Source organism: Helianthus annuus, chromosome 5, assembly GCF_002127325.2.
Source record: "Helianthus annuus cultivar XRQ/B chromosome 5, HanXRQr2.0-SUNRISE, whole genome shotgun sequence".
In the NCBI taxonomy this organism is placed as follows: domain Eukaryota; kingdom Viridiplantae; phylum Streptophyta; class Magnoliopsida; order Asterales; family Asteraceae; genus Helianthus; species Helianthus annuus.
Genome location: NC_035437.2, coordinates 68,280,738 through 68,293,057, shown reverse-complemented (window position 1 = coordinate 68,293,057; position 12,320 = coordinate 68,280,738). Strand labels below are relative to the sequence as shown.

At 41.7% G+C, this 12,320-nt stretch overlaps 1 protein-coding gene across 1 annotated transcript; it reads left to right on the top strand.

Annotated features, from left to right (window-relative positions):
* The first annotated feature begins 11,165 nt into the window (after positions 1–11,165).
* On the top strand, positions 11,166–11,955 carry LOC110938731. Its single transcript, XM_022180854.2, has 2 exons — positions 11,166–11,612; positions 11,935–11,955. Exons 1-2 carry the CDS (start codon positions 11,283–11,285, stop codon positions 11,938–11,940), a joined length of 336 nt encoding a protein of 111 aa, XP_022036546.1. The 5' UTR covers positions 11,166–11,282; the 3' UTR covers positions 11,941–11,955.
* The last annotated feature ends 365 nt before the right edge of the window (positions 11,956–12,320 follow it).

Genomic DNA, 12,320 nt, shown 5'->3' with positions numbered 1-12,320 from the left:
AGTGCCGGAGTAACTGGGAACGAACATGTCACGTTTTTAAACTATGGGGTAACCCCCACGGCAGGATGCCAGTTAAAGGAAACTGTTTTCGGAATAACTAAAACGAACGCCCACCCGTGAACTCACTCAACTAGTTGTTGACTCGTTACTACATGCTTTGCAGGACCATAGGTACTCAGTGGGAGCTTGCATGGAGGAGGATCGTTGTGGGATAGGGATTGCTACAAGACTATGTTAAACTTGAAACTTTTGGAACTTATGTTATAACTTTAAACTTATGCTTCCGCTTGCAACTTAAACTTATTTGTTTTGGAACACCAATCGTATTGGTTAAACTTTTATAACTACTTATATGCTTGTTCAGTATGATTGGTGGCTGGATCCTGGTCAGTCACGCCTCCAAGCGGTAGTACTCCGCAGGTGGGATTTTGGGGGTGTGACAGATTGGTATCAGAGCCATTGGTTATAGTGAACTTGGTTTTAATAAAGGAGAAACGTTTTTGTTAAAACCAGACTATAACCGGAACAGTGCTCAACGGTCCACAACGACACTTCGCTCCTCATGCAAGGCTCGACGTTCTAGGTAATATGATGTATGTATATTGCCTACTTGTTAGTTGCGTAGTACATTGCTCATGGTATGCTTGGTTAGTATAGCTACTGTTGTTTGAACACGTGCGTGCTTACTCTGTCCTACTATCGTACCTTCGCGAACCTCTCTCACACGTGTTACTCTTATTATGAAGAACCATGTCTGGACGCGTTAACATGACACAAGCCCAGTTGACGGCTTTGATCAACGAGCGAGTTGCCGCAGCGCTTGCAGCTGCACACGCAGGAGGTATATCCTGCAGTCCGAAATTGTTCTAGGATCATTTGGATCCTACTCTCGTGAACCAACCTTTGTGTTAAACTCTGTCTTTTCTTTCACCTACCTTAGGTCAGTATGCTCAGGCACCGGTGTGCACTTTTAAGACCTTTATGGACTGTCGACCCACTACTTTTAGCGGCACTGAAGGAGCAGTAGGTCTCCTACACTGGTTTGAGAAACTGGAGTCTGTGTTCGAAATGTGTGAATGCCCTGAAGCGCGCAGGGTAAAGTATGCTACTGGTACTCTCGAGGGTTTGGCTCTCACGTGGTGGAATGCTCAAGTGCAGATGTTAGGGTTGGTTGCTGCCAACGCCACCCCATGGGAAACTTTCAAGGAAATGATCAGGGAGGAATACTGCAGTCGTGACGACATTCACAAGCTGGAAGATGAGTTCTACAATCTCAAGATGTCGGGGTCAGAGATTGAGGCATACACTAAGAGATCGCATGAGCTTGCTTTGTTGTGTCCTACAATGGTGGATCCTCCGTATAAGCGAATTGAACTTTATCTCAAGGGCTTGGTGCCAGAGATCCAAAGTCATGTGACTTCAGCGAACTTGACTACTATCCAGCAGGTTGTACAGTTGGCTCACCGTCTCACTGACCAAGCGGTGGAGCAGAACAAGTTACCAAAGCGTATAGGTGCTGCAACTACTTCTGGTGCTTCTAGTGGGGATAAACGGAAATGGGATGGAACTTCGAGCAGGGGTTCAACTTCGGTACAAACTCAGTCTCAGCAGAGAAAGACGGACGATCACAAGAGCCCCAGTCAGCAATCGTCCGGTGGTCAAAGTCATGGTGGATACAAAGGAAATCACCCCAAATGCAATCGTTGCAACCTACACCACAGTGGGCCATGCACCAGGGGTAACTGTCATCGATGTAACAAGCCTGGTCATGTTGCAAAGGATTGCAGGAGCGCATACCCCGCCAATCAGAATCGTCAGCAACCTCAGCAGAACCAGCGACAGCAGCAGGGTAACAACAAAGGGTGCTTTCAGTGTGGAGCTGAAGGTCATTTCAAGAAGGATTGTCCCCAACTGAACCAGAACAACAACAATCAGGGGAATGGTAACAATGGGAACAACAACAACAATGGTGCTAGGGGGCGTGTGTTCGTGATTGGTCAAGGAGAAGCAAGGAATGATCCCAACGTGGTGACGGGTAAGTTCCTTCTCGACGACTTTTATGTTACAGTCTTATTTGATTCGGGTGCCGATACTAGCTATGTGTCACTAGAAGTTAGTAAGATGCTTAAGCGTATTCCTACACCCCTGAGCGACAAGCACACTGTAGAGCTAGCTAATGGTAAGAGTTTGGAAGCCTCACACATAGTCAAGGGTTGCCAGCTTATTCTCGCTAACCAGACCTTCTCTATCGATCTTATTCCTATTGTCTTGGGTAGTTTCGACGTTGTCATTGGGATGGATTGGTTGTCCCAACACCGAGCAGAGATTCTGTGCAACGAGAAGATTGTTCGTATTCCTGGTTTAGGTAGTGAACCTCTCATGATTCGTGGCGACAAGAGAAGTGCTGTTGAGAACATCATCTCTCTTCTTAAGGCTCAGAAATGCTTACGAAAGGGCCACACTGCGATTTTGGCTCTAGTTACTGATACCACAGAAAAAGAGAAGAAGTTAGAAGATTTTCCGGTTGTACGCGACTATCCTGAGGTATTCCCTGAGGAATTACCTGGTCTTCCACCCCATCGCCAAGTCGAGTTTCAGATTGATTTAGCTCCTGGAGCCGCGCCTGTAGCCCGTGCACCTTATCGTTTAGCGCCATCAGAGTTGGAAGAACTCTCCACGCAACTACAAGAACTCTTGGATAAGGGTTTTATTCGTCCTAGCTCATCGCCTTGGGGAGCTCCAGTACTTTTTGTGAAGAAGAAGGATGGTACCTTCAGAATGTGTATCGACTATCGCGAACTCAACAAGGTGACTGTGAAGAATCGTTATCCTCTACCGCGTATTGACGACTTGTTCGACCAGTTGCAGGGGTCGAGCTACTACTCAAAGATCGATCTGAGATCGGGATATCACCAGCTGAGAGTTCGAGAAGAGGATGTCTCTAAGACGGCCTTTAGGACTCGTTATGGGCACTATGAGTTTTTGGTCATGCCGTTTGGGCTGACGAACGCACCGGCAGTTTTTATGGATTTGATGAACCGAGTTTGCAAGCCGTACCTGGACAAGTTTGTTATAGTCTTTATCGACGACATCCTGATCTATTCTAAGAGCAAAGAAGAGCACGAACAACATCTACGACTTATTCTGGAATTCCTTCGGAAGGAACAGCTTTACGCAAAGTTCTCGAAATGCGACTTCTGGCTTCGAGAGGTCCATTTCCTAGGGCATGTGGTGAACAAGGATGGGATTCACGTTGATCCATCCAAAGTGGAATCTATTAAGAACTGGCCTGCGCCTCGCACACCAAAGGAAATTCGCCAATTTTTGGGATTGGCAGGTTACTACAGGAGATTCATTAAGGATTTTTCTAAGATCGCGCAGCCTCTCACTTTGTTAACGCAGAAAGGCGTTGTTTATCATTGGGGGAATGCACAAGAGTTAGCTTTTCAGCATCTAAAGGATAGACTTTGTAGTGCACCTATCCTTTCACTGCCAGAGGGCACAGAAGATTTTGTGGTTTACTGTGATGCATCAATTCAAGGTCTTGGTTGTGTATTGATGCAACGAGATAAAGTCATAGCCTACGCCTCACGACAACTCAAAGTTCACGAGAAGAACTACACTACGCATGATTTAGAGCTGGGGGCTGTTGTTTTCGCACTTAAGTTATGGCGGCATTATCTATACGGAACCAAGTGCGCCATCTACACCGACCACAGAAGTTTAGAACACATATTCAAGCAGAAGGAACTGAATATGCGGCAGCGACGATGGGTCGAGCTGCTGAATGACTACGAGTGCTCTATCAGGTATCACCCGGGCAAGGCCAATGTGGTGGCAGACGCCCTGAGTCGGAAGGACACTACGCCTAAGCGCGTAAGAGCTCTACAACTCACGATACATTCTAGTTTACCTTCGCAAATACGAGCTGCTCAGATAGAAGCACTGAAACCAGAAAACGTTAGAGCTGAAGCTCTACGCGGGTCAAGGCAACGCTTAGAACAGAAGGAAGACGGTGCTTATTATGTAACAGGACGCATTTGGGTCCCACTCTATGGCGACTTACGAGAACTTGTGATGGATGAAGCACACAAATCTCGCTACTCGGTACACCCTGGTTCGGACAAGATGTACCACGATATTAAAACTACGTATTGGTGGCCTAGCATGAAGGCCCACATAGCAACTTATGTCAGCAAGTGTTTGACTTGTGCGCGAGTCAAGACGGAATATCAGAAACCTTCAGGCCTACTTCAGCAACCAGAGATACCACAATGGAAATGGGAGCAAATTTCCATGGATTTTGTTACTGGCCTACCTAGATCGCAGCGCGGAAACGATACTATCTGGGTGATCGTGGATCGACTCACGAAATCCGCACACTTTTTGGCAATCAAGGAGACAGATAAGTTCTCCACTCTGGCGGAAATATACCTCAAGGAAGTTGTTTCGAGGCACGGGGTGCCCACTTCTATCATCTCTGATCGAGATGCACGTTTCACTTCGGAACTGTGGCAGGCAATGCACAAGTCTTTTGGCTCACGTCTAGATATGAGCACAGCATATCACCCACAGACGGACGGGCAGTCCGAGCGAACTATTCAGACATTAGAAGACATGCTTCGCGCTTGCGTAATCGACTTTGGCAACAGCTGGGAAAGACATCTGCCACTCGTGGAATTCTCGTATAATAACAGCTACCACACCAGCATTAAAGCTGCTCCGTTTGAGGCATTGTACGGACGTAAATGCCGGTCACCCCTCTGTTGGGCAGAGGTGGGGGATAGTCAAATCACTGGTCCAGAACATGTGGTAGACACTACTGAGCGGATTGCTCAGATACGACAACGCATGGCGGCCGCTCGTGACCGTCAGAAAGCCTACGCCGATAAGGGCAGGAAACCACTTGAGCTCCAGGTTGGGGAGCGGGTATTACTCAAAGTTTCACCCTGGAAGGGTGTGGTTCGTTTTGGTAAACGAGGCAAACTCAACCCACGATACGTTGGACCTTTTGAAATCATTGAGAAAATAGGCAAGGTGGCCTACAGACTGAAATTACCAACAGAACTCGGTGCAGTTCACAACGTTTTCCATGTGTCGAATCTGAAGAAGTGTCTGTCAGATGAGACGCACGTAGTTCCTCTGAAGGAACTTACGATCGACGAACAGTTGAAATTCGTCGAAGAACCTGTCGAGATCACGGACCGGGATGTTAAGGTCCTCAAGAGCACTAGAATACCTCTTGTTCGAGTTCGTTGGAACTCACGTCGCGGCCCAGAGTTTACCTGGGAGCGCGAAGATCGGATGAAACAAAAGTATCCCCAACTGTTTGAGAACAGTACAAACGCTACTGAGGCTGAAGCTACGGAATTTCGGGACGAAATTCCAGATCAACGGGGGGTGGATGTGACACCCCAGGATAACCGGGAAAACCTTGCAACCTAACTAGCTTCCTCAGTGAGTGCCGTCAAATTTCGGGACGAAATTTCTTTCAACTTGGGGATGATGTGACAACTCGAAATTTAGAACCTTTCGTTGTGTCTTGATGTGACTTGCTTGTACGTTACGTGATTAGTTAAACGATTGAACTTAATGATAATGTGAACCTTTTTATGTGATAAGTGCTTTGTTATATGTGCATTTGTATATATGTGTACGTGTTATATGTGAACCGAGAACCCGACACGAAACAACAAAGAACCCGACTCGAGACCATGAGGTCTCGAGTAAATAGTGAACGAATGGGCCTTTGGGCCGAGAACCTTTGGCCGGTTGGGCCTTTGGGCCGTAAACCCACTCGAAACCCACTAAGGGTGCACACACTTGAACTAGCCTATATAAACCACCCTTAGTTATTTGTTACCACTTTGTTGAACAAGAACACACACACACTCTCCTACTTCTCTCTCACTTAAACTCTAGAACACAAACACTTCATCATTTTCGGACCTTTGAAGTTTGGATCGGCTCACACTCGAATCGGCTAGAAGCTTTACACACACCCTCGAAACCCATAACCGGTTAGTGTTCTTGATGTTTTGTTGAATGTTAGTATGTTCATGTTATGTTTGTATGATGAGATTATGTGACAATATGTTAAGTTGTTGAGTTATACATAATGTTTTGAAAAGAAATCGGTTCATGAATGTTTCTTGTTATGAGTTGAACTATACATAAATATTTGATGATGAAAATGGGTTCATTGTATGTTAAAAAGGTGAATGATGATATTGGTTGCACTTGGATTAGATCCGAAAAGTTTGGGTGTTTATACTAAGAAAATCGGCTAATGAATATGTTTGTCAAGTAGGATGCATGCTAGTAAATTGTATCTTGATAGTTGTTCATGATTTTGGGTGAATAAGTGTTGTTTATGTTATGAAGAACTTGAATATATGTTTGAACATAGGAAGAACACTTTGAATGATAGTTGAAGATTGAAAACCCTTGTGATTTTGATCCATCTTTGACTAATAGCCTGATTAGGAAAACTGTTAGTGGAATGCTATTGGTAGTTTCCTGATTTGGGCCTGATTATATTGTACCATTAATCTGACTACATCTGCATCAACACGTGAACTTGAAAACGACTGCTACCGACTCGCAATCACCCGGTTGCGACTCGCAACCACAGCGTGATGACTCGAGACCACGCGGTTGCGACTCGCAACCATATCAGGACAAGCCGAAACCACAGGTTACGAGTCCCGTTGCGACTCGAGACCTTAGCATGATGAACCGAGACTACGGTTGCGACACCGGTTACGACTCGCAACCATCCATGATCAACACACAGCATGACTCGAGACCATGCTTGCGAGTCCGGTTGCGACTCGAGACCACACTTTTGGGCCTTAGTTAATGGGCCAGACTGATGGGCTTCTGTGTTAACTGTTATTATGTGTTTGGGCCAAAGTAGTTGGGCTGAACTTGTGAACCGTATGTGCTACTGTTGATTTAGAACACCGTGAACTGTTACTGCTAAACGTGCTTGCCAAACGTGTTGAACATTTGTGCACTGCTTGGTTCGAATCTGATTATAAGTGATATCCGTGTTAGGACGTAATTGACTACTTGCGACTTGACTGATCTTTCTGTGAATAACTGCCGAGCAAACCAAGGTGAGTTCACACCCTCTACAAAGCATGGGATTCCCTGGGTTGGGAACGGGGTTAAGGAACGTGGGTTCCTCGTCCTCCTTGGGCAGGACGTCAGTGGTTCAGGAATGTGATTCCTCGTCCGGATGGACGGATAAACGTACTAGACTAAAACTCTATCACGAAGTCCCTCCTTTTTGTATCGACTAATCGCCGGGCCAATGGCGAGCGGGTCATTAGTTAGATAGCGCTATTTAGGTCTGACAAGCCTCACACCGTGCCGCAGAGGACGGGCGTGAACTAATGGATCTGGGGCACGTCAATGATGATAGACATTGATGTTTTCAGGGCACATAAACATGACTACAGTCAGCAGTCGATATGGTAACGAGTCTAGTATGCACATGGGGTAGCCCCCACGGCTGGAGAGCCGGATGATGTACGCATGGGGTAGCCCCCACGGCCGAAATGCCTGATAACTAACATGGGGTAGCCCCCACGGCCGGAGTGCCGGAGTAACTGGGAACGAACATGTCACGTTTTTAAACTATGGGGTAACCCCCACGGCAGGATGCCAGTTAAAGGAAACTGTTTTCGGAATAACTAAAACGAACGCCCACCCGTGAACTCACTCAACTAGTTGTTGACTCGTTACTACATGCTTTGCAGGACCATAGGTACTCAGTGGGAGCTTGCATGGAGGAGGATCGTTGTGGGATAGGGATTGCTACAAGACTATGTTAAACTTGAAACTTTTGGAACTTATGTTATAACTTTAAACTTATGCTTCCGCTTGCAACTTAAACTTATTTGTTTTGGAACACCAATCGTATTGGTTAAACTTTTATAACTACTTATATGCTTGTTCAGTATGATTGGTGGCTGGATCCTGGTCAGTCACGCCTCCAAGCGGTAGTACTCCGCAGGTGGGATTTTGGGGGTGTGACATTCAATGTGATGTTTATCATGTTTTTAAACCATTCTTCAGTGGATGGTTGCTGGCATCAAATTCGTGGGAATGTACAGTCCAATGCATTCTATTAACAAGGTAATAATCTAGTTATTTAATGCATTATTTAATGGAGTTATATATTGAATACAAAGTTTAAGTGAGTTGCATGTATGTAGGTGAAATCACTGGCTACCTTCCAGCATGATGATGAGTGTCTGGCTCTTCTGATGGACGGAAGTGTAGCGCTTGGTCTTGATCTGAGTTTTGTAACGCATGTCTTTCTCATGGAGCCCATTTGGGATAAAAGGTATATGTTTCTGTTTAGAATCTTAATATTTTATTGTAATTTTGCAGTATTTTATTTACAGACATCAACGTGAGTTACTGTCTTTTGATCTTCCTCGACGTTCCATCATCGTGAGTGATTTGTGTTTAAATTGAAGAGGGGTTTAGGGAGAAATCATTGGTAGATCGTGGAGAATTTAAGGGGACACTCAATTGAGAAAAAAAAGTTTGTGAAATTAGGGTTTAGGTTGATTTGGGTGAGAATTGGGGAAGACAATGTTCCAGAGGGAAGGGTAAGAGGGTTGTTTTTATTTTAATGTTTTTAATTTTTTTACACATCAATCCTTACACATATGTTATTTGCATAATAACCCCTGGATAATGAAATGACAAGACTACCCTCATGTGCAAGGCACATGACCATACTTAACCAAAAAATCTAACTCATATGCAAGGCACATGACCATACTTAACCAAAAAATCTAACTGGGTTTGGCCTAAAGGACATAACGTGCAGGATTTTGAAACGTTAAGGACAAAACTCGTCAATTTTAAAGGTAAAGGACAACGCCTGAAATTTGGAAAAAACATAAAGGACAAAACTTGTAATTTACTCTTATTATTATTTAAAAAAAATAGCTATATATGTATAATTTAAATGTATACATTAAACTAGGAAAAGTTAGATTATAATTGATGGGTTAAGTTATCATACGAAGTCTCCTAATTCTAAGAGGTATAAACACACAATAAATCATAAAATATAACACAATCTCTAGAAAAAAAAAAGAGATAATGAATCGCAGGAAAAGACGTAATGATGAAAATTAAAAAAAAAACGTAATGCTAAATATAAAAAAAACACAATGATTCAAACAAAAATACTAAAATCTACGAGCAAAAAGTCTAAAAGAAAAAAAAACCTAAAATCTAGGCGTAGAGTTAGACAAGACGGTTTAATACCGTTATAATAAGTTCAATCGAAAACCGTTTAATATCATTCTCTATAAGTTCCTATTCTATACTTTATTATTTATTTAGATTTAAAAACACATATAACGCATATGAATAGATTCTGATGATATTTTTTTGCAATTTTTTATTACTTACTAATATATAATAAAGTATTTGTGAAAGTTGGGTTGAGAATCTTTAACATATAAAATCGTAATCTCCTTTAAATGTTTATTTAAGATATTTCATACTCGTAAAAACTTTTAAAAGATTAATAATACTTGAATGATTTGGATTTCAGGCTTGCATGTTGGGTTTTTGTTCGTTCGCCATCCCTAACGAAACTAGAACCTAAAAACATAAGCATCAATGACAAGGAAATTTTGCATATAGGGCACACTAATTTTATATATACTAGATTTTTATCGGTGCCGCGCGTTGCGGCGGCGACATTACGTTTGCGACTTCGTTACACGCGTTACGATGATGATATTAACGTGTGGTGCCTACGTGACGTGATAACGTGTGTTGCACATCACGGTGTATAGTCACATTTAAACAAAAGAATTGAGATGTCGAAGAAAATACGGTGCTAAGTTATTATGTTGAACTAAATGAGAGATCAAAGTTGTTAAATTTCAAAAGTTAGAGGTCAATGAGTCACTTACCAAAAGATTAGAGTTGAATGTGTAAAGTCTATAAAGGTCAAAATAAAATAATAATAATAATAATAATAATAATAATAATAATAATAATAATAATAAAACATATACTTTTTCTTCTAAAATTATATAGAATAAAATAAATATTAAATCATGTATAAATAATAAGAATGGGTATAAAGTCTATAAGTTTGAAGGTCAAACAAGAAGACGGATGCCTTTTCTCTTCTAAAATTATATAGAGTAAATAAATATTAAATTATGTCAAATGTGAGTGATAAATTGTAAGTATGATAAATTAAAAAGCATATGTAAAAAGAAAGGAGTCAAGAATCGAACTCTAATCATCTAGTTTAGTTAGAGATTATCAAACCACTACAGCAGTACCACATTTGTGGCATTAGTACACAAATAAACATTATATACAAACAAAAGGAGGTGGCTGTGATTTGACAGCCACCAACCTTTTCTTTTAATGTTATATATATATATATATATATATATATATATATATATATATATATATATAGGGGAGGGTTATCTTGAGAACGCTAAATATTACGAGAACCGTGAGAACGAATGAAAAAAGCAATCAGAAAAAAGCAATCAAAACCAATTTTTTTAATACAAACCTCATTGTAATTAAGATACATCATCAAAACAAGAATTTATAACTCAAACAATTCATTTCTTCTTTCAAAATCACTCTTTTTAGATTTTTTACACATGTGTAAATATAACAGATTTACACATGTGTAAATGGCAAACTTACACATGTGTAAATTTTCTTTATTTACGAATTCACATAAATTTAAACGTGTAAATTGAATTTCTAACATTGTATTCAAATAATAATGATAAGTGTAGAAAAAAAATTTGAATTTGAATTGTTTTTGACCAAGTTTTCATGGTTTTTTTATTTGTTCTCACGGTTCTCACAATATTTAGCGTTCTCATTTAAACCCTCCCATATATATATATATATATATATATATATATATATATATATATATATATATAGGGAGCCGCTAAAATAAAACCACTCCCAGTTGTAAGAACCGCGAGAACCACTATCAACAAATCAGATTATGCCAACTAAAAGGTTATTTTTGTCTTTTACTCAAAATGTCATTTCCCTGTCTCTCTCTTCATTTATTATGTTCAGACTCTATCTCTCTCCACCTTTTTTAAACCTCATATCTAATTTTTGAAACTCATATCTCTACCTCTTTGTCTCTCTCATAACCAAACACACACATACTCAGCAGCAAGAACTTCAAATTCAACACACACCTATGCTTCCTCCCTCATCTCACCGGCGACCGCAGCCGGATGTCAGCCGGTACTGCGGCGCCCAGCACCTTCGGCGAACCCCCCAAAAACCCACCGAGCTACCTCGTTTCCGTTCACCGGCGACTTCTCCGTCACACACCACCATCCTCCTTCTCCCCGGTCACCGACAACCTCACCCTACAACCACCTCCTCCCTATTTTTTTTCCGAGCACTCGGTGTCTCCCTCTCATTTCTGGTCAGGTCAAAACGCGGGAGGAATCGGCAACGATCGGCGCCGTCGCCACGGCGGCGGTGGCGGTGAGCTTCCGACGTCAAGCGAAGAGAGAGACAGAGACGGTGGCGGTGATCAGTTCTCCCGATTCAACAAGGTATTCAATTTGTTTAATCTGTTTATTGTTCTTCATCTGGATTAAGAACTCCCTGCACCGTTGATCTTTTTGATGCAATATCTTGTATGATTTATGTAAAGCTTTTGTTGTTGATTGGGAATTATGATGTTATTATCAGATTTAGTTAGAATGATTTGTTTATTTTTTTAATTTGATGAAAATAAAACCCTAGGTTAGAGAAACGAGACAGAAGCTGATTAGCTGTCATTTTGATATTTGAAGGCAATGATGATAATTGTTTTAATTAGAGATTGTTTTTTTAATTCAAGTTTTTTATATTCTTTTTGGTTTTGTTAAGCAGGCTTGAGTCGTCTTAGACTCAGTGACGGTGTTGGTTGTTTATAACGTTGGGGGTTGGTGGCGGCGGCGGTGGGTTTGGTAGTGTGGCTGCAGTGGTGGGTGACGGTGGTGCCGATGGTGCCTGTGGCGCCGATGGTGCCTGATTGGCGCCGATGCAGCCTCTGATTATCGGAAAATCTGTGCTAAACCCCGTTTTTTTTAGTTACACATTGTTTTGATGTTGTTGGTTTTTTATATTTTTCCCCTTAGTCGATGATGATAAAAATCTATCTGAGACACCTATCAAGTTTGCGATTAATCGGTGTGTTCGTTTTGCGTAAAAAAGTTTTTGTGGAAAAAAAAAAGTTAAACCGTAAACTTTTTAACGTAAAACGTAAAACCGTAAAA